The sequence below is a fragment of the Schistocerca nitens genome, chromosome 6, assembly GCF_023898315.1.
Source record: "Schistocerca nitens isolate TAMUIC-IGC-003100 chromosome 6, iqSchNite1.1, whole genome shotgun sequence".
Lineage (NCBI taxonomy): Eukaryota > Metazoa > Arthropoda > Insecta > Orthoptera > Acrididae > Schistocerca > Schistocerca nitens.
The window spans coordinates 42,753,526-42,780,375 of record NC_064619.1 but is presented as its reverse complement, the minus strand read 5'-3'; the positions used below and the strand labels follow the sequence as shown (position 1 = coordinate 42,780,375).

At 39.6% G+C, this 26,850-nt stretch overlaps 1 protein-coding gene and 1 long non-coding RNA gene across 3 annotated transcripts in view; both read left to right on the top strand.

Moving 5' to 3' along the window:
• LOC126262546 (uncharacterized) overlaps positions 1 to 7,785 on the top strand; it is a 55,325-nt gene extending 47,540 nt beyond the window's left edge. The window contains exon 4 of the long non-coding RNA XR_007546739.1: positions 7,761 to 7,785. This is a non-coding gene — a long non-coding RNA (uncharacterized LOC126262546). The remainder of the gene's footprint in view (positions 1 to 7,760) is intronic.
• A 17-nt stretch (positions 7,786 to 7,802) lies between these two features.
• LOC126262545 (GPN-loop GTPase 2) overlaps positions 7,803 to 26,850 on the top strand; it is a 30,198-nt gene continuing 11,150 nt past the window's right edge. The window contains exons 1-3 of one of the 2 annotated variants that reach the window (XM_049959229.1): positions 7,803 to 7,939; positions 16,134 to 16,265; positions 16,373 to 16,578. In XM_049959229.1, coding sequence (XP_049815186.1) covers positions 16,145 to 16,265; positions 16,373 to 16,578 — 327 coding nt within the window. In that variant the 5' untranslated portion in view covers positions 7,803 to 7,939; positions 16,134 to 16,144. The remainder of the gene's footprint in view (positions 7,940 to 16,133; positions 16,266 to 16,372; positions 16,579 to 26,850) is intronic. The other variant, XM_049959230.1, reaches the window with a different exon arrangement.

The window sequence follows — 26,850 nt, the reverse complement described above, 5'->3', positions numbered from 1 at the left end:
TATTGTCAAAATACTATGCAGGATATCAAGTGAAATTTGTGACTGGATTGAGGGCTTTTTGGTAGGGAGGGTACAGCATGTTATCTTAGATGGAGAGTCATCGTCAGGTGTAGAAGTAACATCGGGTGTGCCCCAGGGAAGTGTGTTGGGATCCTTGCTGTTCATGTTGTATATTAATGACCTTGAAGATCATATTAAGAAGAAAATCAGGCTTTTTGCAGATGATGCAGTTATCTAAAATGAAGTCTGTCTGAAAGAAGCTGAATTAATATTCAGTCAGATCATGATAATATTTCAACGTGGTGCAGTGAATGGCAACTTGACATAAATGTTCAGAAATGTAAAAGTGTGTACTTCACAAAATGGAAAAAAAAAAACAGTATCTTATGACTATAATATCAATGAGTCACAGATGAAATTGGTGTAACACTTTGTAGGGGTATGAAAAGGAATGATCACATAGGCTCAGATGTGGGTAAAGCAGCTGGTAAACTTTGTTTTATTGGTGGAATACTGGTGAAGTGCAGTCAGTCTACAAAGGGAATTTCTTACAAGTCATATATGCAACCCATTCTAGAATACTGGCCAATTGTGTTGGACCTGTACCAAATAGGACTAACAGGGGATATTGAACGTACACAGAGAAGGGCGTCACGAATGGTCACAGGTTTGTTTGACGCTTGGGAGAGAGTTACAGTGATGATGAAGAAACTAAACTGGTGGACTCTTGAAGATCGATGTTGACTATCCTGAGTAAGTTTACTAACAAAGTTTCAACAGGGATCAGGAGGTCAAGATCAGAATAATTACAGCATGCAAAGAGGCAGTCAATCAATCATTCTTTCTGTGCTCTATACATAAATGGAATGGGAAGAAATTCTAGTAACTGGTACAATGGGACATACCCTCTGTGATGCGCTTTGTGATGGTTTGCAGAATGTGGGTGTAGATGTAAAGAATTTAAATAGTCTCTCTCAGAAGATGCAATTTCATTTGCCCCCATTCTGAGTCAGTCTTAAGCTATATCTGGTTAACTGCTTTATGTGCTTTCCTTTGTATTTTAAGATCATACAGTTATACAGGCAGTGCTGTCTGGAATAAAATACTTCTCCAATAAACACTTTGGGATAAGGGTTGGTCCCACCAGCAGTCAAAACAGACTGTTTCGGTGATGTTTTTGTTTTCATGTAAAATATTGAAAAATCTTTTTGCTTTTATGTTGTGCAGCCTGTAATGGGTTCTTATATTATTTTTGATAAGAGATCTACTTTTAACTCTACAACAAAGTATAAACAAGCTGAGCAACTATCAAGATTTCCAAAGCCCAGGTGGAAACATTTGTGGAATAACTTTTTATAGTTCAAAAGAGAGTGGCCCAACAACTCTTGTTTAGTTTGAGAAGTTTTGTAGCTTTCATGCATTTTTAAGATTTAAGTCTGCTAAAGATACAACTGCTAAACGTTATTTATAGACTAATAAGATGATCTGCATTTATACTTAAGTGTGTCCTTCTTAATTAATTGTGCTCTTCTTCATCTATTTCCTGCAGCTTGTGAGCTCGTCCACATCTATTTTCCTTAGGTAGTACACCCTCCAGCTTGTATCTTTTGGCAGTACACCTGGGATTGTCACCAGACACTCCTGGAAAAATATGTATGAAATAAATGTAACCTGTTCAGTTATTTGCATTCTACAAACTTTTAATTCAGACTATAAATAAAATCAGACTTATCTGTCACTTTTCTTAAAGTTGGGGCACATAGAGGAATATCTCAGCCTCCTCCTTTTATGTAGTATCAGATTGACACATACCTTTGTTTACTTTCATTGCCTTCCTTCCTTCCGTGTCTTTTATGCAAAATCTCTCTCATGTATCATAGTAATAAATCATCCTGTTCAGCTTCTGTCTTACTTGCATACAGGATGTCTCCAAAATGACCAAGATCATTGAAACACCAACATCCTGCTTTGCATTTTGTTTTCTTTGTTGTTTCAGTATGGGTACAGTCTATATTCAGATCTTCATTTGAGTGTGTAGTCGTGCACTTTTTACTCTTTTGCCATTGACGACTCTTGCTTTTTCTTCCACTTTTTGCTTCCTGATCTGTTTAAGAACATTTTGAATCTTTTGACATCCTAATAATGTTCCAGCATGAGTGTTCCAGTTTACAAAACAGTGGTTGAACAAGAAAAAAGAATTATGCAGGACAATATGCATTGTTGTGTAACAGTCATTTAAGCTGTAGGATGCTGTGTGATTACCTGGCAGTTATTGCAGATGAGTGTAAAGGCTATTAAATTTAACTTTTAAATTTTACGTTCAATGTTTCAACCATACATTATACAAGAAGGATTAGTTTAGTTTTGTGGAATCTTGAAAAATGGAGATGTCTACTTATGTGAAAATTTGCTGGATTCAAGCACCTTTTACAATGGCAAATATTAAGTTTTGTCAAATTTTCTATTATCCATTGTGTGAGGCTCACATTTAAGTACCAGAATACATTAAAAAATGCATTTTGAAAGAAAAATGTGGTTTTTGAGTTTTGCTAAAACGGTCCTTGAAATTAAAGCTGACTTGGTCCACATCACAGCAAGAGATTGCAGTATATACACAAATAACTAAACTAAACTTAGCTCGCAGGTGAAGAGTCTCTTGCATTGGGCATGCACAACCTGACCATGTACAAATTGGTTGATACTGCACATCTTTCCCATCTGGTACTCAACTGTCTTGCCTATTTCCAGACATCTATCTTCTGAGTCTCCAGATGTGTTCCTTTGTACACTGATGCTGAAACCATGTGATTCAAATCGGTGCTGTGCAGTAATATGTGCTTGTCACATATTACACAGCCAGCACTAAACTGGCAGTCACAATTAAAATTTTGCATCGATCATAAATATTTGCAAGCACTGATTTTACACAAACATATAACTGCTTGAGCAGGCTGCAGATCCACAGTGTTCATCAATTAGGTGATATGCCATTAAAATTGTCAAGCAGTAAAGATTCATAATGAAATTCCTTTTAGAGGGATGATGAGAAACAAGAGGTTTCCGCAAATCATCAAGATGGAAGCTATTGTCTCGGTTGGCCAGTTTCTGTTGTATTTCAACTGCTTTGGCAACAGAATCCCAGTAAGATGAGGCTATGGACAATATCATAACTTTTGTGTAAACCATGAAATGCCCAATGGAAATAGAATCTTCAGCTTCGATAGGTTTGTTATGCTGTAGAATTGTACCCAATTTTTTGGCATGTGGGTAAAAAAAAAGTGTTTTAGATTGGAAGGGAAAACTTAACTATTTGATTCTCCCACAATATCTGCCAAAATAGAAATCTGTTTTAAACATTCAGAAAAACATAGAGTACACTGCTTTCAAAAAAGAAAGCATAAGATATTCTTTACATAAATGTGAAGTTACTGTGGCATGTAGAGGACATCAATTCGAAACTTCAGAAGGTTGATCGTACCGAAATGAAAATACTTGACATGAATGCACAGTGCTGCCTGTGGTGAATTTAACCTTGGTGTAAAGTCATCCCTGATATTAACTATAACCTTTAAATGCTTCTGATGTTAACTCATGATCCGTGTAATATGTAGCTTTGTTGCCTCCACTGGTGTTACATTTAGAGATTTTGCTGTGCCAAAGGGATTAGTTTAATTTGAACACGATGCTTAATTAAATTTGAGAGCTTATTTCTTTTTGTGTCCTTGATTTCCTTTGTTTTCTGACGTGCATATATATTCACTGAGCATGTCCATTTCAGTTTTACAGTTATTTTTAAGTGATTGTTGTAGTTTTTGTGTGGTTTCATGTGGTATGTGCATGATTTGCCCCACTTTAAAAACTTAAAAGTTGAGAAAGATCACTAACTTTCATGCCACACTGTGCCAGATTTTATAAATTGCTAATTACTTAACATCCTGTGGACCAAGTTAAATCAAACATGATCACTTTGAGTACTGTAGGCAGTAATTTTCATAAGAAGTGCCAAATATACTTTAATATGGAGTAAAGAACTCCATACACATTGTGGCGTACCTTTCAGGTATTTCTTTAAGGTTACTGTACAGATTCTCTCTCAGACTTTTTTTTCACCAGTGTTGTTGTTTTTTTTTAAAGCAAGTAGTAAGTAGTAAAGTAAAGTAGGCCTGCTGTGGTGCACAAACCAACCTTCAGCTTGTGGACAGCATACTTTGAAAATGTTTTGCAAGACCCTCCATGCAGTTAACCTCCATAACTATTTCTCAGTCCAGCCATGAGTCCATAAAAAGTGGTGAAGGCAATGTGTAGTAAAACTGTTCATTTCTGCCCTCTCAATTTGCAAAATTAACGTTAATTCTTCCCTGGGTTACTGTTGTGAATCAGCACTTAAAATGGTCTCCTACCTGCCCTGTGCCGTACTCTTGCAGACTTACGGGGTGCATAAGAAAAATCATGTGACTGATTTTTTTATCTGCCAAAGTTTTTATTTTTTTGAAATGACGGTATTGTCCCATTCAAAATAGTTCCCTTCTGCAGGTATACACCGGTGGAGTGTTGTTACCGGTCTTCGTAGCAGTGCAGAAATGCTTAAGCTGGCAGAACCTTTATAACTTGTTGATCACATTCTTTTGAATGTTCTCCATAGTCCAAAAATGATGTCTTTATAAGACATTTTTCAATTGTGAGAAAAGAAAAAAGTCACAAGGACTCAGATCGGGTGAATTGGAGGAGGGGGGGGGGGGGGGGGGCCTGTGGAACAACAGGAATGTATTTTGAGGTCAAAAATTCCGTAATTGAAGTGGCTCTGTGACTTGGCATTGTCATGATGTAGCATCCACTTGTCTGCACTATCTGGTGTCACTCCTTTCAAACTTTTCGTAAGTCTTTCAAGGATATCTTTGTAAAACAGTTGATTGACAGTTAGACCTGGAGGAATAAATTCTTTATGCACGATACTCCTACTGACAAAAAAGCAAATTGGCATTGTTTTGATCTATGATTTGCTGATTCAACATTTTTCCTATCAAGATGTGTCTGTATGCCACACCTAACTTTGCTGCTTTGTATCGGGATCATACTCAGAAATCCACGAGTCTGTGATCACATGACTGAACCATTCATGGTCATTGGCAATCCTGAAGATGATAAACGCGTATGTTTCTTAGATTGTCCTTATGCTCATTTGTGAAGTTTTTTGGCACCATTTTGGCACGAAAGTTTTGCATATGCAATGTGATGTATGGTGAAAGTGTTTGACAGGTCACCCATCATTTTTGGTAACATTGTTGTGATCTTGCAAGAGCACACATGTTTGACAGTTTCATCAGTTTTTGAAGTTGGTCTCCCTGAGTGAGGTTCGACGTCAGCATGTTTTCAACCTTCCAAAAATGATTTGTGCAAGTGAAAAACTTATGCTCTTGCTAAGGAATGTTACCCGTACACCAGTTTCAACTTAACCAAGGTCACACTCACAGATTCCCAAAGCTAAACACATACTATGTGGCTATGATCAGATGAGCTGGTAGCTAATCTGCTTTAAATAATGTTCTGGGATACCATTAAGGTACATTTATGAACAAACATTGTAAAAAATTTACAATTATTCAATTTTATATAATTAATCTCAAAGATCGTGGAGAGCAGTTTCACACATATCATAGCTGAAGTGCGTCCTAATGCGCACCAGAAATCTCTAGCACTTGTATGATCTCAGAATGATTAATGCATTGTTGGCACAATATTAATTGTCATTTGTTTCTTGATACAAATAGTGTTCTGCATAGTAGAATTATGGAACAAACTCTAATGATGCTTAGGCTCCCCCCTAGTATTTATTATGTCACTAGTAGAAAAAGTCTTAGCTCAAGCCGAAATATCAGTAGCTACCCTCTCTTTAAGATCACCAAGTTAAATCCAATCTCATGACTTGCCTGGGCTCCCCATCCTATTGGTATATTTTCAGCATCATATGGCATTGCCAGCTCCACTGCCTGTGTTCCAACTGTGGGAACTGACTTCTTACACGTTGCTGTAGCAATCTATATCACTGCTTAAAGAGCAAAATAAATAGTGTCTGAAATAAGAGGAACCTCACAATTTGAAGTGGATGATGGTTGGTATCTTGAACTCTACAGTGCCAATTTCATGCCTGACCTTGGTCCAGTCAGTACTGATGTAGGATGTTAAAGTGTTACCTTCTTTCCCTCATTTTCACTGTGATTTTGCTCTTGAATTTTGTTTTGGTGCTTATTGCATGGTCTTTGGACTTCTTGGAAACTCAATGAAACATTGCATGCATGGAACTATCTTTGCAGTAATTTTATTCATTTTTTTGGTGCAAATTTTAACACTCCTAAATTATTGAAGTAGTTTTCTTGTATACATGCAGGTTCAACTGACAATTCTATGTAGAGATGAGGAAACTCATTAAAGATTAATCATTTCATTTGTAGAATGAAACCTGATAATTATTAAGCCACAGATTACTGTCAGTTAGTGATGGTATACTGGAAGTTCTGCAGTACCTATTGTGAATAATATTTTTAATCATTGTATTTAATATTTTAAGTTCTTTGACATTCCATCAATTTCAGGTTCAAAGGTATGAGCTGTTTAATGTTCTGGAAATAAAAAACACTAAATTGTGCACACCATAGTTCACTGAATGTTCGTTATGTTGATTAACATATCTCTGGCTGTATATGATACAAATATTATCACTGTGAATATACCATGTCTGCTACCAACCAAATCTTAATGAAGGCAGCCCATTTTCATTATGTTAAGGTCCAATGTTTTTTAGTTACTTTATTATTACAATAAAGTACATCGAGGCTCCTGACAGTGTGATGTACTGTGCTGACCGACACTGCAAAGCTCTGCATAAACAGAGAAGTATGATGTCACGTTGTCACAATATCATGTAAAGTCCACATGTAACAGAAAGAGAGAAAATTGTGCTAATTTAGAAATAAAGCTAACATGAATGCATTGCATTAAAAATCTATAAATTTACCAGACATCGCTCATATGGAAAACCATCAGTGTTAATGTCAATATTTGTGACACTACATCATAGCTCCATGGTAGCAGCTACTTAAGGGTGTAAATCCAGTATCTAGCAGCTAAATGAATTTGGCTTTTTATGTTTCTTCAGTCTATTTCTAGGCATGCTTATTGTGCTAAGAAACACTGACCTTTGACCGTGCTGTGGGTGTGTGGCATGTGTGCCTCAGTGAATTCAATAACTGTACCATAGGTGCAACCACATCAGAGGGGCATCTGTGTAGAGGCCAGAATAACATATGGTTTGTAAAGAGGGGCAGCTGCTTTTACATCTGTTACCGGGGCCACAGTCTGTAATGATTGACTGATCTGGCCTTGTAACATTAGCCACCATGATCTTGTTATGATGATACTGTGGTGAAAAACTGAAAGCAAAGAGGGAAATTAGGGCCATTGCATTCCCAGAGTACATGAAACCCTAGTAAATTTGTTAATGTAGGGAAATGTGTATCATAAAAATTGTGTGTTGAGACCATGTCTTGACTACAGCAAGCAGGTTAAAGTGTGTATAGGTTGCACTAGTTATACAGAGATGAAGAGGCTTGAACATGATAGACTGGCGTGGGTATTTGCACCAAACAGTCTTTGGGCTGAAGATCACAACAACAATTTTATTATGTAGCTACTAAGTGCATCTGATTACTGTTAATTACTTTCACTTACAAAATTCATTAAGGGTGAATAATTATATTTTCCAGGACCATTCAGGGTTGTGAAAATGAAGACTGGGAATTGATGTGTCGCCATATTGCAGAGCACACATGTATGCCTAAGCCAGTGCTTTTTTCTGTATCTTTGAAAAATTATGATGTGAAAACTGTGAAACTTCTTAGAGAAATCATACTGAAGAACAAAATCTGGTGACACTGTGGCTTGTGTAAGTGTTCTTTATAATTGCAAATTGTCATTTTTAATGTAGTGTGAGATTTGGACAACAGTTCAGATGGTGCAGGTAATGCTAAATTGTATTCGTGAAATGGTGTAATGAAATCTACTGTAGTTTTACTCTGTATTATATAATAATAATAATAATAATAATAATAATATTTATTCAACATCGAATAATCAAATACAATCCATAGAAATAATACAGTTTCAGGACATCATACAGATTATTCTTCTGAATACGTCATTTTATAAATTACAAACTAAAGATTTGTTTGTATTAATAAATTTTACATTTTGATGGATTTTACGTCTGGTAGTATACAATCGCGATATTACAAATATTGTTTTTATCAACATTATATTAGTTGTAGATTACTTAAAACTATGAGCTTGACATACTTTTGAAACACTTTTCATACAGATATAGTACTCGTCTAGGGAATAAAAAGGGTTTTCAATTAGAATTCTTTTTAGCTGATCTTTTAATTTGTTAGTAGGAAGGGTTGTGAGACTTTTTGGTAGGGCATTGGCTAGCTTCAGCCCAGCATGAAGTGCATTTTTTCATATAAAGCTGTTCTGTGGCTATTTACATGGTATCTGAACTTTTGCCTTGTATCATATTGGTGCAGGTCACAGTTGAAATTTGGATTTATTGTTTTCACAAGCAATATAACTTTCAATATGTACACTCCTATGATGGTAGGCACACCTAATTTTGGGAAGAGATACCGACATGATTCTCGAGGTTTGGCACCACAAATAATTCTGATAACTTTTTTCTGTAGTATTAATAATGTACTTAGGTTGGCTTGAGTTGTTGCACCCCATATTTCTACAGCATAGTTTAAGTTTGATGAAAATAGGGCATGATAAGCAGTTTTTAGTACACCCATGTCCTTACAATATTTGCTAATCATATTTATAGCAAACACATTCTTCGACAGCTTACATGCTAAGGAATCAATATGCATGTCCCATTTGAGGCTGTCCTGGATTGTAATTCCCAAGAACTTTGTCCATTTTTCCTTTTTTACAATGGCATTTCCTATGGATAATTTCATGTCAAATTCTATTTGTTTCCTTGTCTTAAATTCCATCATTGCAGTCTTTGAAGCACTTACATTTAGATGACTTTCATTAAAATACTTGACTATTTCATTAGTTACACTGTTGCACAGTACCTCCAGACTCTCATAGTCTTTGTGTTGACACACTATTGATGTGTCATCTGCATACAATATTTTTGTACAGTTAGGAGAACAATGCTGTATATCATTAACGTAAATCAAAAAATGAAGGGGTCCCAAGACAGAACCTTGAGGCACTCCATATGTGATGTCTGTAATTTTAGATTTGTAAGACCCACTGTTTGTTTTAAGCAAGACAAATTGTTTTCTGTTGCTCATATACGATTTTATTAGCTCATAGCCAGTTCCTCTGATACCCAGGTTCCACAGCTTGTCAAGTAATATGGTGATGTTGACACAATCAAAAGCTTTTTCTAGATCAAGGAACACTCCAGTTACATACTCCTTGTTCTCTATGGCCGTTATTATTTTGTCTATTAATTGTGCTGCTGCTACTGATGTTGACTTGTTTTTCATAAAGCCACTCAGATTTTCAAATATTCGATTGTGTTGACTCAGGAATGTCATTAGTCTAGTATAAATAACTTTCTCAACTACCTTAGAAAATGCAGGTAAGATTGAGATGGGGCGGTAGTTTTCAATTTTAGATTTATCACCTTTCTTGTGAATCGGGGTTACTTTTGCTGTCTTTAGACTATCTGGGAAACAACCTGATGCAATTACATCATTTACTGCTGTGGCCATGGCATCAGATATGTTGTCTATGCATCTTTTCAGTGTACTGATAGACAATCCATCATATCCTGCTGATTTTGTATTTTTTAATGACATTACTATGTTTTTGACTTCCTTGTTATTGGTTGGGGCCAAGTATATGCTTTGTTCGATTGGAATGCCCCTATATCTATGCTGAAGATTCTTAAAATGGTCATTGACAGATTTTCCACAGAAGAAAAGTACTCATTAAAAACATTTGCAATCTGACATTGACATTTCATGATATGCCCTTTATGGTTTATAGTAAAATCACTTGTTGATCTGTCCTTACAATCCCTAAAGCTATTTATTACTTTCCAAACAGCTAAACCTGTGTTAGTAGAGTTTCTTAACATTGTGGCTACATGTTTACTTTTAGTTTCTAGCAGAAGATCTTTATAGTAATCCTGATAGTTCTTAAATTCTACCTTTAGTCTATTATTATTGTTATTATTTATCATTGCATATTGCAAAAGTCTAAGTTTCTCTCTTGCTGTTTTTACTTCATGATTTATCCAGTTATTTTTTTGTATCTTTTTGTAGTCATTTACTGTAAAGGTCATTTCTGAACATGAGACATTGAGGCAATAATAAAAATCTGATGAAAATTCACTGAAAGTAATGCTGTTTTTTTTCACCCCATTGTAAGCTTTTTAGCAAACTGTTGAAATCTTTAACATTGTCATCATTGGTCATTCTTTTTGTCACACATTGTTTCTCTTTTCTAATGACATGAAGATTTTCAGCTTCTATCAATACCTGTACTGCGTGGTGGTCAGAAATGGCAAGCTTCAGAACTGATGCACTGCATGTAAAGTGGGACATGTTAGTTATAATGTTGTCAATGCATGATTTTACACTATTGACCTCTCTAGTGGGCTCGTTTATCAGAAATGTTAAGTTAAATTAAGATAGTATTGGCATTAGTTTTTTAGATACAGAGTCATTGAACAGCAAGTCAATGTTTATATCTCCAGTTAGTATTATGTTAACCCAGCCATTTTTATTGCAGTGTTTACTGTCAATGTCAACAAGCAGGTCATTAAGAACATCAAAGAAACTATCTAGGCTACCAGATGGAGGTCTGTATAGGCCTATAATAATTAAGTTCTCTTTCCTCCACTTATAATTAATTGCTGCTAGTTCTATTACACCCTCAATGCTGAAAGCACTTACATCTATTACACTATGATTACTACCACTGGCTGCAAAGATAGCTACCCCACCACCACGTTCTCTTTTCTACTGAAGGCAGAGCAAAAGTTCATGGAAAGTGGCTTACATACACTAATTAGCTCATCTGTGTACCAGTGTTCACTTATAACTAAAACATCAGAGTTATCAATTGCTGCAATGGTATCCAACTCGTTGTGCTTATTGCCAAGACTTTGAAAGTTCTGCTGAATTAATTTGAAAGTGAGTTTGGATTGTTGAACGCTTGATGGACGTGTCTCCCTACCAGAACCACTTATACATTTATCCCTAAAAAAGAAATATCAGTTGACAGAGTGCGTTTGATATTTTTCACTACCCATTTATTCAAGTTTGTCTGTTTCCATGTACTGGGAGCCTGGGAAGAATCGGCTTTACCTGATGTTTTCAGCAGCCATTTGTCCAATGTCATCTGTCTATACCCATTCCTGCAGTCTTCTTGTGTTGTGGAGCACTCATTCTTCGAATGTGTGTGTTTTGAGTATACGTTGTTCCTAGCATTTACGACGATTTCACAAATAATGGACGCTAAGTGACTTTTTCCGCGCCGATTGAGGTGAAGGCCGTGAATGGTGTAAAGATCTCTACTAAAATGTTGCACGTTAACCATTTGCGTAACGGTTGCAAATTTCTGCATATTGACTGTTTGTATATGCTACTGCCCTGTTTACACACGAGAATTGAGGCAAGTCATACCTGTGTGGAATATCGAGAACAATGACGTTTGAGTCATTTAGATGGTTTTGGGCAGATTTTGATGATGCCATCTTTCTGTCCTTACCTGTAATAGAATGTTTTATTCTAACTATATCTCACAGTGGGAAAGGGTGGGGGGTGGGGAGCAGGGTGGTCACATTTCACAGTGTACATAATCATATAATGCTGGAACAGTCCCAGAAAATTAACGTAAAAACTAATCCAATATTGATACTTTGATTACTATGAAAAATGTGTAATAGCAAAAAATTAATATTCGTATGTTGCTTATTTTGATTGTGAGAAGATTCGTGTTAAGTTTCCAGATGTAAAAATTACTTCCACACATTAAAGAAAAAAAAAAAAGAAATTAATGTAGAAAAGTAAACACAGTGCTAGTATCTGAGAATCACATTTTTTGAATAATGGTAGGAGTAAACAGTCAGTGTGTAGTTGAGGCATTGGTACACACAAACAAGATTCTACATAGTCCCAGCTGACTACATTGCACCAGCACTGCAGCTTGGCATTTGTCTCTTATTCTTCTCACCTTTTTAATTTTAGTTAGATGTGTTATTTTTTTTTCTTGATAAACTTGAGTATTTTAATTTTTCTTGTTGTTACTTCAAATTTTTTGTTACAAGTGATGCTTGGGGGAGGGACGGGGCATATTAATGAAGCTATAAATGTGAGAGCAAATATAGTCACCAGAATGAATTTTTCTTTTCAACACTGCAGCAATGTGTGCTAAACTGGGACCTAAAGACCCTGGAATCTTGCTGTTCATGGCCAATGCTCTTGTAGGCTCAGCTATAAAGGCGCAACTTATCACTCGCCCTTACAGCTTTGCTTCCACCAGTACCTCTATTTTGCCTTCCAAACTTCACAGAAGTTCTCTTGCGTAGTTTGAGGGATTTGCACCCCTGCAAGAAAGGAGATTCCGGAAGGTGTGATGGAAGCAAAGCTCGGAGGGTGGGTCATTGTGCCTGAATAGCTCAGTCAGTAAGAGCTCTGCCTGTAAAAAGTAAGATTCTGAATTAAAGTCCCGGTCCAGAACACAGCTTTAACTTGCCAAAAAGTTTTGAAAACTGCACACACTCTACTACAGAGTAAAAATTGGTTCTGGAAACCATAACCTAAGCTATTTATCCACAAATATCTTATCTTTCAGGTATTCTAGTCTTATAGAGTATACAGAACTTATTTGGAGTGTGGAAGGTAGGAAATGCTATTTCATAGCTCTATGAACTAAACATTTATGTATAGGAGAAAATAGAATTGTGTATTGAATTGTTTCCACAGAATTTAATTTGGTCTTCGTGTGCTACCATACTTGTACTCCACATCTTCTTAATAAAAGTCAGACATGGGTACCTTTGACCTTCCTGTAGCTTCTGTCTCCTGGATAGTGGCCACCGATTTTTGAGCACAAGAATTTCTGAAAGGGTACAACATTCAGAGTAAATTGCCAAGTTGCCTGCCAAAGTCAGCACCGATATGTTGAAGAAATGGCTTTCTTTACACCCCTGGGTTGGCACAACTGCCCAGAGTTTGTGCAACTAACTTGGAGCAATTAATATTGGCCAAGGGAGGTGGTGTGTAACTGTTTCTTTTCTCATACAAAATGCTCGGATAGAAACAGTTACTGGAACAGTCATCAGTTAGTAGAATATCTGGAAACACTTTCAGATTTGATTTAGGTCTTGGGGAGAGGGAGGTGGATACTAAATTCCCAAATGGATTGCAGATATTATGCTGGACAGGAATCATAAAAATATCTCCCGATGTTGACAATAATACCCTACTAATATGTTGTGAGATTTCTAGGATTCTATGAGTGGTACATCAGGATACCACTCGGGGATATACAGGGTGGTCCATTGATCATGACCGGGCCAAATATCTCATGAAATAAGCGTCAAACGAAAAACTACAAAGAACAAAACTTGTCTAGCTTGAAGGGGGAAACCAGATGGCGCTATGGTTGGCCCGCTAGATGGTGCTGCCATAGGTCAAACGGATATCAACTGTGTTTTTTTTAAAATAGGAACCCCCATTTTTATTACATATTTGTGTAGTACGTAAAGAAATATGAATGTTTTAGCTGGACCATTTTTTTTCGCTCTTTGATAGATGGCGCAGTAATACTCACAAACATATGGCTCAAAATTTTAGACGAACAGTTGGTAACAGGTAGGTTCTTTAAATTAAAATACAGAACGTAGGTATGTTTGAACATTTTATTTCGGTTGTTCCAATGTGATACATGTAACTTTGTGAACTTATCACTTCTGAGAACACATGCTGTTAGAGCGTGATTACCTGTAAATACCACATTAATGCAATAAATGCTCAAAATGATGTCCGTCAACGTCAGTGCATTTTGCAATACGTGTAACGACATTCCTCTCAACAGCGAGTAGTTCACCTTCCGTAATGTTCGCACATGCATTGACGCATGTTGTCAGGCATTGTCAGTGGATCACGATAGCAAATATCCTTCAACTTTCCCCACAGAAAGAAATCCGGGGACGTCAGATCCGGTGAACGTGCGGGCCATGGCGTGGTGCTTCGATGACCAATCCACTTGTCATGAAATATGCTATTCAATACCGCTTCAACCGCACGCGAGCTATGTGCCGGACGTCCAACATGTTGGAAGTACATCGTCATTCTGTCATGCAGCAAAACATGTTGTAGTAACATCGATAGAACATTACGTAGGAAATCGGCATACATCGCACCATTTAGATTGCCATCGATAAAATGGAGGCCAATTATCCTTCCTCCCATAATTCCGCACCATACATCAGCCCACCATGATCGCTGATGTTCCACTTGTCGCAGTCATCGTGAATTTACTGTTGCCCAATAGTGCATATTATGCTGGTTTACGTTACCGCTGTTGGTGAATGACGCTTCGTCGCTAAATAGAACGCGTGCAAAAAATCTGTCATCATCCCATAATTTCTCTTGTGCCCAGTGGTAGAATTGTACACTTCATTCAAAGTCGTCACCATGCAATTCCTGGTGCATAGAAATATGGTATGGCTGCAATCGATGTTGATGTAGCATTCTCAACACCGACGTTTTTGTGATTCCCGATTCTCGCGCAATTTGTCAGCTACTGATGTGCGGATTAGCCGTGACAGCAGCTAAAACACCTACTTGGGCATCATCATTTGTTGCAGGTCGTGGTTGACGTTTCACATGTGGCTGAACACTCCCTGTTTCCTTAAATAACGTAACTATTCCGCGAAAGGTACGGACCCTTGGATGATGTTGTCCAGGATACCGAGCAGCATACATAGCACACGGCCGTTTTGCATTTAGATCACAATAGCCATACATTAACACAATATCGACCTTTTCTGCAATTGGTAAACGGTCCATTTTAACACGGGTAATGTATCCTGAAGCAAATACCATCCACAATGGCGGAATGTTACGCGATACCACGTACTTATACATTTGTGACTATTACAGTGCCATCTATCACAAAGCGAAAATAGTTGTCCAACTAAAACATTCATATTTCTTTACATACTATACAAATATGTAATAAAAAATGGGGGTTCCTATTTTTAAAAATGCAGTTGATATCCATTTGACCTATGGCAGTGCCATCTAGCGGGCCAACTGTAGCGCTATCTGTTTTTCCCCTTCAAGCTAGATGCGTTTCGTTCTTTGTAGTTTTTTTGTTTGATGCTTATTTCGTGAGATATTTGGCTCAGTCACTATCAGTGGACCACTCTGTGTACAATTTCCCAAGAAAATATTTCTGTACTCTCTAGGTGAAATGCCACTAAAATAAAAGATAGTTTTAGCAGTATTTCCACATCCTTTTGTAATCTGTATGGTTGACAAACATAAAATGATATAAAATGTTTCAGTTAATTTCTATGAGTATAGCATAATTATCAATGACTTCACAGACAATTAACAAAGTATAATGTAATCCTCAAGAAATCATAGCTTTATCAGCTATGAGAAGGCATCTTACAGAACACAAATCATTAATACAGACAGATTTTTAGACAAAAATATTTGCTGCTATATCCTGTCTTAGGAAGTGTTTAAGCTCTTAATTGTCCAGTCCACTGCAAAAGAGGATTACTACACAAAAGGGCAGTGATGATGAATTTATATGCATGCCATTGTTCACAAAAAAAATGCTTTTATCAGTACAAAGTTGTCATCTGGTGTTGTTATAAAAAACAGTTAATTCCTAACTTGTTCTTCATACTCTGTTAGTTACTTACTGTTTCTGGAGGAAGATAACATACCTTACTGAAGCGGAAATGTTCCGTTCTCATTCTAACAAAATTTAAAATCTTGTTTTCATCGTAATTCTGTCATTGTGACCGTGCTGTACTTAAATAATGTGCTTCCTGTTTCAGGCATCATTAAAAATAAAATGTTGTTTTTTAGTTTTAGGAAACATGGCTGCGATTTTTGGACAACTTGTTATAGGACCTCCAGGGAGTGGAAAGACAACATACTGTCAGACAATGGGCCATTTCCTTAAGAGTATTGGGAGGAAAGTTTCAATTATAAACATAGGTAATTTCACTCAAAACTTCTTTAAGAATTTGAAATGAATATCGAAGTCTGTGCCTTGACATAATAGTATGCCAAACAAGTATATAGTAAAATTCCTTTGTCTTTAGATCCAGCTAACGATTCCCTGATTTATGAAGCAGCAGCTGATGTATCAGAGTTAGTTACCGTGGATGATGTGATGACTAATCTGCACCTAGGACCCAATGGAGGACTGATGTTTTGTATGGAATTTTTGGAGAAAAATGTAGATTGGTTACTAGAGCATGTGTGCCGCTTGAGAGATTCTTACATTTTATTTGACTGTCCTGGGCAGGTAGGTAATACATAAAAAAAAAATTATGAGTATAGACTATTGATTTGTTAAATGAGCTTTACAAGGTGGTGTCGTCGTACACCCCCTCCTCCGAAATATTTATTTTTCTGGGTAAGTTAAGGTAACTGTAACAGGTACTTATTATGACAAGGTTAAAACACTCACAGCAAATTAATATGAGGCTCTGAAATCATTGATTTTAGTTTTGGATAACAGGGAAAACTCATCACAAAAGTGAGTTCCACTGTATGGAAAGTTGTGCCCAGGTTAGCAGAATCAGTTTTCAGTAGGTTTTCAGCAAAGTGGGAAAGTAATGAACTCTAATTTTTTGATCAAAGTTGAAAGGTCTTTCTATTGTCAGATCACGACCGAATCCTGTTCACGTAGGTTGAGGCACCATGTTGCATGTTCCAAGCTACAGTTATGGTACGTCCATGCACATGCTTTATGCTTGAAGGAAGCCTGTGTTCTCCAAATTGTGTATCTCACTGGATTACGTAGATTTTCTCTCTTACCACCACCACCCACCACCACCACCACCACCACCACCAACCACCACCAGCGATTACAACTGGAAATAAATGGAATAAAAATTAACTCACTACAATCGTGTTTAATGCTTGCAGTGGCTATGACATTCGCAACAGAGCTTTCAGAACACTACTGAACCTCATTGACTATTGGACAGGGCATGACGTAGGTGCACAGAACAAGCCTAAACTCGACCGTCACTGTTCATGACTCCAACTATAGTAGCTTAATCTTTTTGTTCTTTACAAGAGTTCCTTACATCTCTGTAAGCAGTGCTACTGATCTATATATACTGTTACAGGTTACGTGTTTTCGTATTCTTTTTATTTTTATTTATTTATTTATTTATTTATTTTTTTATATATATAAATTCTGTTATTGTTTTTCTGTGTAGCGAGTCTTTCCAGGACTGAAAAGCTGTGGTTCACAAGGCCCCATGGAACTTGAGATCAAAATTAGGTTACTTCACTGATACCTTTGCATTATATCATCTATCTGCCATGGTTGGAAGACAAGTGTCTCTACCCTGAGACGAAGTCATCCCATGATTCTACTTTCAATACTTCATTAACCACGCTGTGTTTCAGTGCACGCCATTGATTGTTGTACTGAAATGTAATGTATGTAGTTGTTTTTTAAACAAATCATTTTCAGCTTAGTGCTGTTTTCTCTCATAAAAAATTATTGCTTCTATTGCGTAAGAACAGCAATTAATAAATTTAAAATTATTGGTTATATCCATCCTTAGGACGATGTCTGATTTGTGGCTCACTTAACTGCGCGGTCGTCAGTGCCCGTACAAGATCCCAGTTTTTACACAGTCCAATTTTTAGTCAATCCAATCTAGCCACTGTCACAAATGGTGGTGGTGGTGGTGGTGGTGAAATGATGAAGACAACACAGACACAACACAAACACCCAGTCCCCAGGCAGAGAAAATCCCCAACCCAGCCAGAAATCGAACCCGAGACCCCGTGATACAGAGGCCGCAACACTAGCCACTAGACAACAAGCTCTGGACGTCCTTAGGATGCTCTATTTGCTGATCTACACAGTGGGGACTCAAGAGACTTTTGCGGGTATGTACATGGTGAAGTATGGCCTTGAGCCATTGCAACGCTTTCTGTCCTCCTGCTGTGTTGCAATGGTCCCGCTCTCTCTCTCTCTCTCTCTCTCTCTCTCTCTCTCTCTCTCACACACACACACACACACACACACACACACACACTCTAATGACACCAGTGTCTTGACATTGATCTGTTGCTATTCCTTAGGTTCTAACTACATTGCTCTCAATTTCTTGGGTTCTAAATACATTGTTCTCACTTTGAGTAAGACTGAATGTGGTGCTACAAATATTGAATGTTGTGCACACCATTTGGGGAAGGCCACCTTAGAAGATCCATGGCATAAGATAACACAGTGTTCCTTGTTATATGGACATTTACTGCAGCTTTTATGATGTGGTTAGGTAACAGCTCTTGGATCAACCGTGCATATCCGTGATTCATACAACTTCCCCACTGCTGTTAAGTTGTTTGACAAAAGGTATTTGCTGGTTTTCACTTCCTGAAACCAAAAACGGTCTTCAAGCAGAGATGCCATCATTAAATAGAATATTGAGGCATAAGTAAAACACCTGTCAGCTGTTCATTCCCCCTGCGGGTCTGTGGTTAGAATAGGCCCGAGGTATCCCCGCCTGTTGTACAGGGTGTATACGACCCGGGACAACTGGGAGATCCGGGAAAAACCCGGAAATTTTTTCATCCGGGAGAAAACCGGGAAAAACCTGGGAATTCTTTTGGAATTCCGGAAATTTTTCATTGTTTTAGTTTTCAGTTAAATTTTTGGGATTTTGACTGGTAAGAACAAATACTCTAACAAAGAATATTACTGTATCCCGCTTCTGCAGAATAATAATGCAGGAACAAAACATGAACGAGAGGAGGGGAAAAAAAAAAAAAAAAAAAAAAAGAAAGAAAATAGAACTTAAGTCGCAAAGGAAATGCGCTGTATACAACAAAACACAGTGCTCATACAACCGTCTGCCAACAGCAAAGTGTGTCAAAGACTTTAGGAAGACTATGCAATGCTTCTTAACAACAAATTGCCTCCGATGAGCGTGGCGTGACAGCTGTTTACATTAGATTCGTTTTAATGCAAGATCTTTTAATGTTGTATACTGAACTATCAGTTTAATAAGTCACAGCTGCAAAATACTAACGCGAATTCTTTACAGACGAATGGAAAAACTGGTAGAAGCGGACCTCGGGGAAGATCAGTTTGGATTCCGTAGAAATGTTGGAACACGTGAGGCAATACTAACCTTACGACTTATCTTAGAAGAAAGATTAAGAAAAGGCAAACCTACATTTCTAGCATTTGTAGACTTAGAGAAAGCTTTTGACAACGTTAACTGGAATACTCTCTTTCAAATTCTGAAGGTGGCAGGGGTAAAATACAGGGAGCGAAAGGCTATTTACAATTTGTACAGAAACCAGATGGCAGTTATAAGAGTCGAGGGGCATGAAAGGGAAGCAGTGGTTGGGAAAGGAGTGAGACAGGGTTGTAGCCTCTCCCCGATGTTATTCAATCTGTATATTGAGCAAGCAGTAAAGGAAACAAAAGAAAGATTTGGAGTAGGTATTAAAATTCATGGAGAAGAAGTAAAAACTTTGAGGTTCGCCGATGACATTGTAATTCTGTCAGAGACAGCAAAGGACTTTGAAGAGCAGTTGAACGGAATGGACAGTGTCTTGAAAGGAGGATATAAGATGAACATCAACAAAAGCAAAACGAGGATAATGGAATGTAGTCAAATTAAATCGGGTGATGCTGAGGGGATTAGATTAGGAAATGAGACACTTAAAGTAGTAAAGGAGTTTTGCTATTTGGGGAGTAAAATAACTGATGATGGTCAAAGTAGAGAGGATATAAAATGTAGACTGGCAATGGCAAGGAAATCGTTTATGAAGAAGAGAAATTTGTTAACATCGAGTATAGATTTAAGTGTCAGGAAGTCGTTTCTGAAAGTATTTGTATGGAGTGTAGCCATGTATGGAAGTGAAACATGGACGATAACCAGTTTGGACAAGAAGAGCATAGAAGCTTTCGAAATGTGGTGCTACAGAAGAATGCTGAAGATAAGGTGGGTAGATCACGTAACTAATGAGGAGGTATTGAATAGGATTGGGGAGAAGAGAAGTTTGTGGCACAACTTGACTAGAAGAAGGGATCGGTTGGTAGGACATGTTTTGAGGCATCAAGGGATCACAAATTTAGCATTGGAGGGCAGTGTGGAGGGTAAAAATCGTAGAGGGAGAACAAGAGATGAATACACTAAGCAGATTCAGAAGGATGTAGGTTGCAGTAGGTACTGGGAGATGAAGAAGCTTGCACAGGATAGAGTAGCATGGAGAGCTGCATCAAACCAGTCTCAGGACTGAAGACCACAACAACAACAACAACAACGTATGAACATACGGCCTTCCTGCGTCATCGTAGCTGCGCAAGTGCAGTGACACCTGTTACTTGGCTTTCTCTGACAACTGCTAAACCGAACCTATTTGTAACAGGTCACAGCAAAATATTGCAAATGGTGGTTTGAAAAGCGTTACTTTGAAAGTTAATTTCGTTTTATGCAAGATGAACTATGTGCGAGAATGTACGACGAATTTCTTAAATCGCAGATCGTTTGACTCTCATTTAAAAATCAACTCTTTGAGGACGACCATGTAGAAGAATTTCTAGCCCAGAAGATCAGACATTTACGTCGTTATTAAAAATTTTATTGGCACATTTATGTGATGTATGTTAAAGTGTAACACACGTAAAAGGGATCAACATTATATGTGGAAGCTTAGCTTCTCTTGCAGCTTATTAATTTTCAAGACCAATATTATATGTGAAAGCTTTGCTTTTCTTGTAGCAACAATATGTATGTTAATTTAAATCATTAACTTTCCTTATTTGTGTGTTCGCGCTACTTAAGAGTGATTTTGCTATTGGCTGACTACATCATGTGTCCTACGCTGTCATCAGCTGGCGAGATCACTTTACACGAGCTATGGCTGGCTCACGAAAGTGCGTCGCAGTCTGGATGTCAATGCTTGAAAGTAACTTACGGTGTTTGGTGGAATTCGAATTTATGCTATCGTAACACGAAAATATGCAGCGTACATGTTGCTGCACATCAAAGATCTTTCAGAATCGTGTTTTTTCCCCTGAGTTTCATTTTCTAAAGTGCCGGGTAATTCTAAGTCAGTGTATAAAACCATAAACAATCAAAGAATTGAGAAGTTTTACAATGCCGAGGAAAAGTATACTGTCACTTAACAAGGAAAAAGTGTATTTTCATCTGGGAAATCCGGGAATTTTTTTCCTTGTCCATGTATACACCCTGTTGTAAGATGCGACTAAAAGGAGTCTCTCACTTCTCGGCCCTGCAAGTTCAGGTCCCATTTTATGGTTTGACCTGCCACTTTCCAAAATCTATAGAAGTGTGGGCCATACGGGGGAGGATGCCTTACGTGGTGCATGAGTTATCCATAGTGCCCTTAGATTTGATCTCCTGGATCTCTTGTCATGGCTTTGCATCTCCACCTGCAATTCAACTATTTGCGCGAGGACACTTTTCTGGGGTATTTCATCTTCTTCAGTTGTTTCCTGTCCTCTTTCATTCCCATGACAGTATTGGATTTCTCTGCTCACAATATCCAGCACGGTAGCCAGTCCATTGTGGTGGGGCTGTCATGTACCCATTTGGTGATAGCCTCCTGACAACACAGGGATCACACTGCTGATAACTGAGCTGTAAACTCCCAATGTAAGCCAAGAGTAGATGCCTGTCTTCCTGGGGCATCAGGACTTCCAGGAGCGGCCATCATACCAGATGGTGTTTGCTGTGGCTGGGTGGCGTCCATGGGGAGAGCCCCTGATCGGAGTGGGTGGCATCAGGGCAGATGACCCTCAAGAAGTGGACTAAGTCATCTCTTGCTGGTGACCGTATGGCACCAGCAGTGTCTAAGACTGGCAAGATCGAGTACACTGCTGACGGGAGGAACGTAGGCCTACAGAACGAAGAGAGCCATATTTGCCTCAGTATTTAGTCTATAGCAGAATGGACGGGGACTCCTTTCTACCTACGAAACCTCAGTTTTTTGTTGAACATCTTGAGGATACGTTTGGGGAAGTGACAGCGCTGTCCAAGATGAGAAGCAGTGCAATCTTGATTCAGACAGCATCCCCAGCCCAATCACGGGTGTTTTACTTGTGACTGGCTGGGTGATATTCGTGTTTCCGTCACTCCCCATAAAAACCTCAACATGGCCCAGGGGATTATTTTCCATCACGACCTCCTCTTGCAGTCTGACAACGAGCTCCGCACCAGTCTAGAATGGTGGGGTGTTCATTTCATCTGGCATGTTTGCAGGGGACCCAAAGACAAAATGGTTGCTACCGGTTCCTTCATCTTGGCCTTTGAGGGTGATTCATTACCTGAAAAGGTCAAGGTGATGGTTTAGCGCTGTGACGTTGAACCATACGTCCCTCCCCCTATGCGGAACTGTAAGTGCTGGTAATTCAGGCACTTCCAACGCCATAAATCGAGACTGCGAACGTCCACTACATCCAGATACTCCCTGGGTGCCTCCTCCCACTTGTATCAACCCACTTGTATCAACTGTGTAGAGCAGTACTCCCCCTGCTCACCAGACTGCACAGTACTTCAAAAGGAGCGGAAAATCATGGCGTACAAGACCCTGGATTGGTTGACTTACCAAGAGGCTAAACGTAAATTTGAATGATTACACCCCTTTCGGTTGACGTCCACATGTGCTGCAGCTACATTACCATTGCCATCATAAGTACCAGTCATACCACACACTGTGCCGCAAACCTACTTCGGGAGCAAGCGCCCCCCCCCCCCCCCCCCAGCACCCCCAAACGCTGGGGACATTGGTCCCCTCCCCCCAGTCGGAGAAGCAACGGCCTCCTCCAGCTCCTCTTGTGTGGAAGGGGTCCCTTCGGGCCCTCTCTCCCAAAGTCTCCACTAATACCACAGCGGACACTCGCCAGTGGCTAAAGGAGCCAAAAGCTGCTGGACGAAGAGCTTCACGGTCTTCCTCTGTGCCAGAAGCTACTTCGGAGAAGTCCTCCCAGCAAGTCCCTAAAGAGAAGCAAACAAAGAAGTCTGCTAAGAAAAAGGACCCTCCGGTTATGGTGGCCCCAAAACCACCTCTCCCTACCAGTTCTGCACCTGAGGATGAGGTGGAGATCTTAGCGCCCCTGAGTACCTGGATCTCACTGATGCCTCATCCACAATAGGAATTGGTACAAATACTCAGTCGGTGGCAGCAGGTGACCCTGAGGTGTAACCTGCCTCCTTGCTTTCTTCATGCCTACCCAGCCTCACGTTAATGTCATCCTCTAGTGGAATTGCTGTGGTTTTTTCCATCACCTGGCTGAGCTACAGCAACATTAAGCTTTACACCTGCTTTCTACGTTGCACTCCAGGAAACCTGGTTCCCGGCAATGCAGACCCCTGCCCTTTGTGGATATAGGGGATATCACAAGAACCGTAGCAACTATAATCAAGTGTCAGGTGAAGTTTGTGTCTATGTCCTGAACTCGGTATGCAGTGAACCTGTGCCCCTTCAAACCCCTCTTGAAGCTGTGGCTGTCAGGATATCTTCCTCCAGATGGTGCAGTACCCCTGAACGCATTGGGTGCACTGATTAATCAACTCCCTAAACCTTTCCTACTTTTGGCAGATTTTAGCATCCATGTCCTCTTGTGGGGTGGCACCGTGGTTACTGGCCAAGATAGAGATGTTGAAACTTTCCTGTTTCAACTCAACCTCTGCCTCTTAAATATTGGGGCCCCCACACATTTCAGTGTGGCTCATGGCACTCACTCGGCCATAGATTATCCCTCTGGAGCCCAGAATTTCTCCCATCTGTCCATTGGAGAGCCCACGATGACTTGTGTGGTAGTGACCACTTTTCGTATCTTCCTGTCAGTCTCCCCACACCATTCCCCAAGACGTCTGCCAAGATGGGCTTTAAACATGGCAGACTGGGAAGCTTTCACCTCTGTTGTCACCTTTGAATCTCCTCCACATAGTACCATCGATGTGGTAGTTGAGCAGGTCTCTAGAACAATCATTTCTGCGGTTGAAAACACGATCCCTTGTTCTTTATGGTGCCCCCGGCAGTAGTCAGTAACTTGGTGGTCACCGGAAATTGCTGAGGCCATTAAAGAGCATGGGTGAGCTCTACAGCAACATAAGTGGCACCCTTCCCTAGAGCACTAATAGCTTTTAAACAGCTCCGTGCCCGCGTTCGACAGCTCATAAAAAGACGGAAACAGGAATGTTGGGAGAGGTACGTCTTGGCCATTGGGTACCATACGTCAGATCAGACATGTTTGTGGGTACCAGACCCCGAAAGGTGTCACTGGCATTAACATCAATGATGTGTGTTACCTACCGACACATACACAATTGCCGAGCACTTTGCTGAGCACTATGCTCAAGCCTCTGCATCGGAGAATTATCCCCCACTCTCAAATGATTAATGGAAAGGAAAGCCCTCTCCTTCACTGAACATCACAGTGTCCTTGCACATAAGCTTTGAGACATGACCTGACGACATCATATCCTTGCCACTCCCAATTTTTATCCAAAATTTCCTATCGCTCCATACTTTCCATGTCCAAGTTGGTGTCTCCCATAGTTGCCCCCATATCCAGGAGAATGGGGTCCCGCAGGGCTCTGTATTGAGTGTATCTCTAAGTGGCCATTAACGGTCTAGCAGCAGCTGTCGGGCCGTCCGTCTCACCACCTCTGTACGCAGACGAGTTCTACATTTTGTACTGCTCCTCCAGTACTGGTGTTGCTGAGCAGTACCTACAGGGAGCCATCCACAAGGTGCAGTCATGGACTCTAGACCCCCAGTGAAGTCGTGTGTCATGCACTTCTGTCGGAGTCGTGCCGTTTGTCTGGAACCAGAACCTTACCTAAATACTAGGCGTGTTTTTTTAATTAAGTACAGTTTTGAAATTAAAAAGACGTGCTAAGATATCTCAATAATTTTATTTTTACATGAAAGCCTGTACCTTACTCTACTTTTCTACATAATTTCCGTCAATATTGAGGCACTTGTCATAACGTTGTACCAGTTTTTGAATACCCTCCTCATAGAAGTCTGCCGCCTGACTTGTTAACCACTGCATCACCACTGTTTTGACTCCGTCATCGTCTTGAAGATGCTGACCGCCCAGGTGTTTCTTCAAGTGCAGGAACAGATGGTAGTCACTGGGCGCAAGATCGGGACTGTACGGAGGATAATCTAGAGTTTCCCATCGAAAAGATGTGATGAGATCTTTGGTCTGATTCGCCACATGCAGACGGGCATTGTCTTCCTGCAAAACGGTGCCCTTGCTCAACTTGCCATGTCTTTTGTTCTGAATTGAACGTTGCAGATTGTGCAATGTCTTACAGTAAGCTGCTGCATTGATTGTCTCATTACGAGGCAGAAATTCCACAAGCAATACTCCTTTTCTGTCCCAAAAAACTGTGCACATGATTTCCTGGGCAGAAATTGTTTGCTTAAACTTCATTTTTTTGGGTGAATCTGAATGCTGCCATTCCATGGACTGTTGCCTTCATTCTGGTGTGACGTAGGCCACCCATGTTTCATTGCCCGTAACAATTTGGCTTAAGAAATCATCAATGTCGTGGTATCGCTCAAGGAAAGTAAATGCACTGTCTAAATGTTTGGTTTTTTGGACGTGTCAACCTTTTTGGTATCCAACACGTGCACAATTTTGGTAATTCAAGTGCTCGGTCACAATGCCATACAAAACACTATGAGAAACATTAGGAAAGTCATCCCACAAGGAGGAAATCGTAAAACATCTGTTTTCTCTCACCTTATTGTCCACTTCCTGCACCAAACTTTCATTAATGACCGAAGGACACCCACTCTGTTGTTCATCGTGCACATTTGTGCGACCATCTTTAAATGCTCTCACCCACTTTTTTTACCATTCTATCACTCATAATGTTTTCTCCGTAAACTGCACAGATCTCATGAATATTGATCGATTTTAGGCCTTTATCACTAAGAAATCTTATAACAGCCCGTACTTCACAGTCGGCGGGACTCATGATTATTGGAGGCATCTTAAACACTCAGTACACAACGTAACCAAGGAAGAATAAGACTGTAATGGTGTCAGTGCGTAGACAACAGATGTAGGTACCCAGTGCGTGTGCGCAGAACGCCGACCGCAGCACTGCGGTGTGGCAAAACGGTATTTACTTAAAAAACACGCCTCGTAACGATACGCTCGTGGTAGTGGAGACATACCAAGTCTTAGGACTGGATTTCGCCTGATAGACGTGGCTTCCTCATCTTCGTCGGCTGAAGCAGAAGTAGTGGCAGCACCTCAGTGCCCTCTGCTGCGTGAGCAACACCAACTGGGGTGCAGATCGCTCTACGCTGCTGCAGCTCTTCAGTCCCGCCTTGACTATGGGAGTCTGGTTTATGATTCGTCTGGTTTATGGTTCGGCTGCGCCCTCAGCATTGCATTTACTCGACCCGGTGCACCATTGTGGCATTTGACTGGCAACAGGAGCCTTTAAGATATGTCCGGTGACCAGTGTCCTGGTGGAGTCCGAAGTCCCTCCATTGAAGGTTAGGCGTGCACAACTGCTCGCCAGTTATGTTGCACACATTT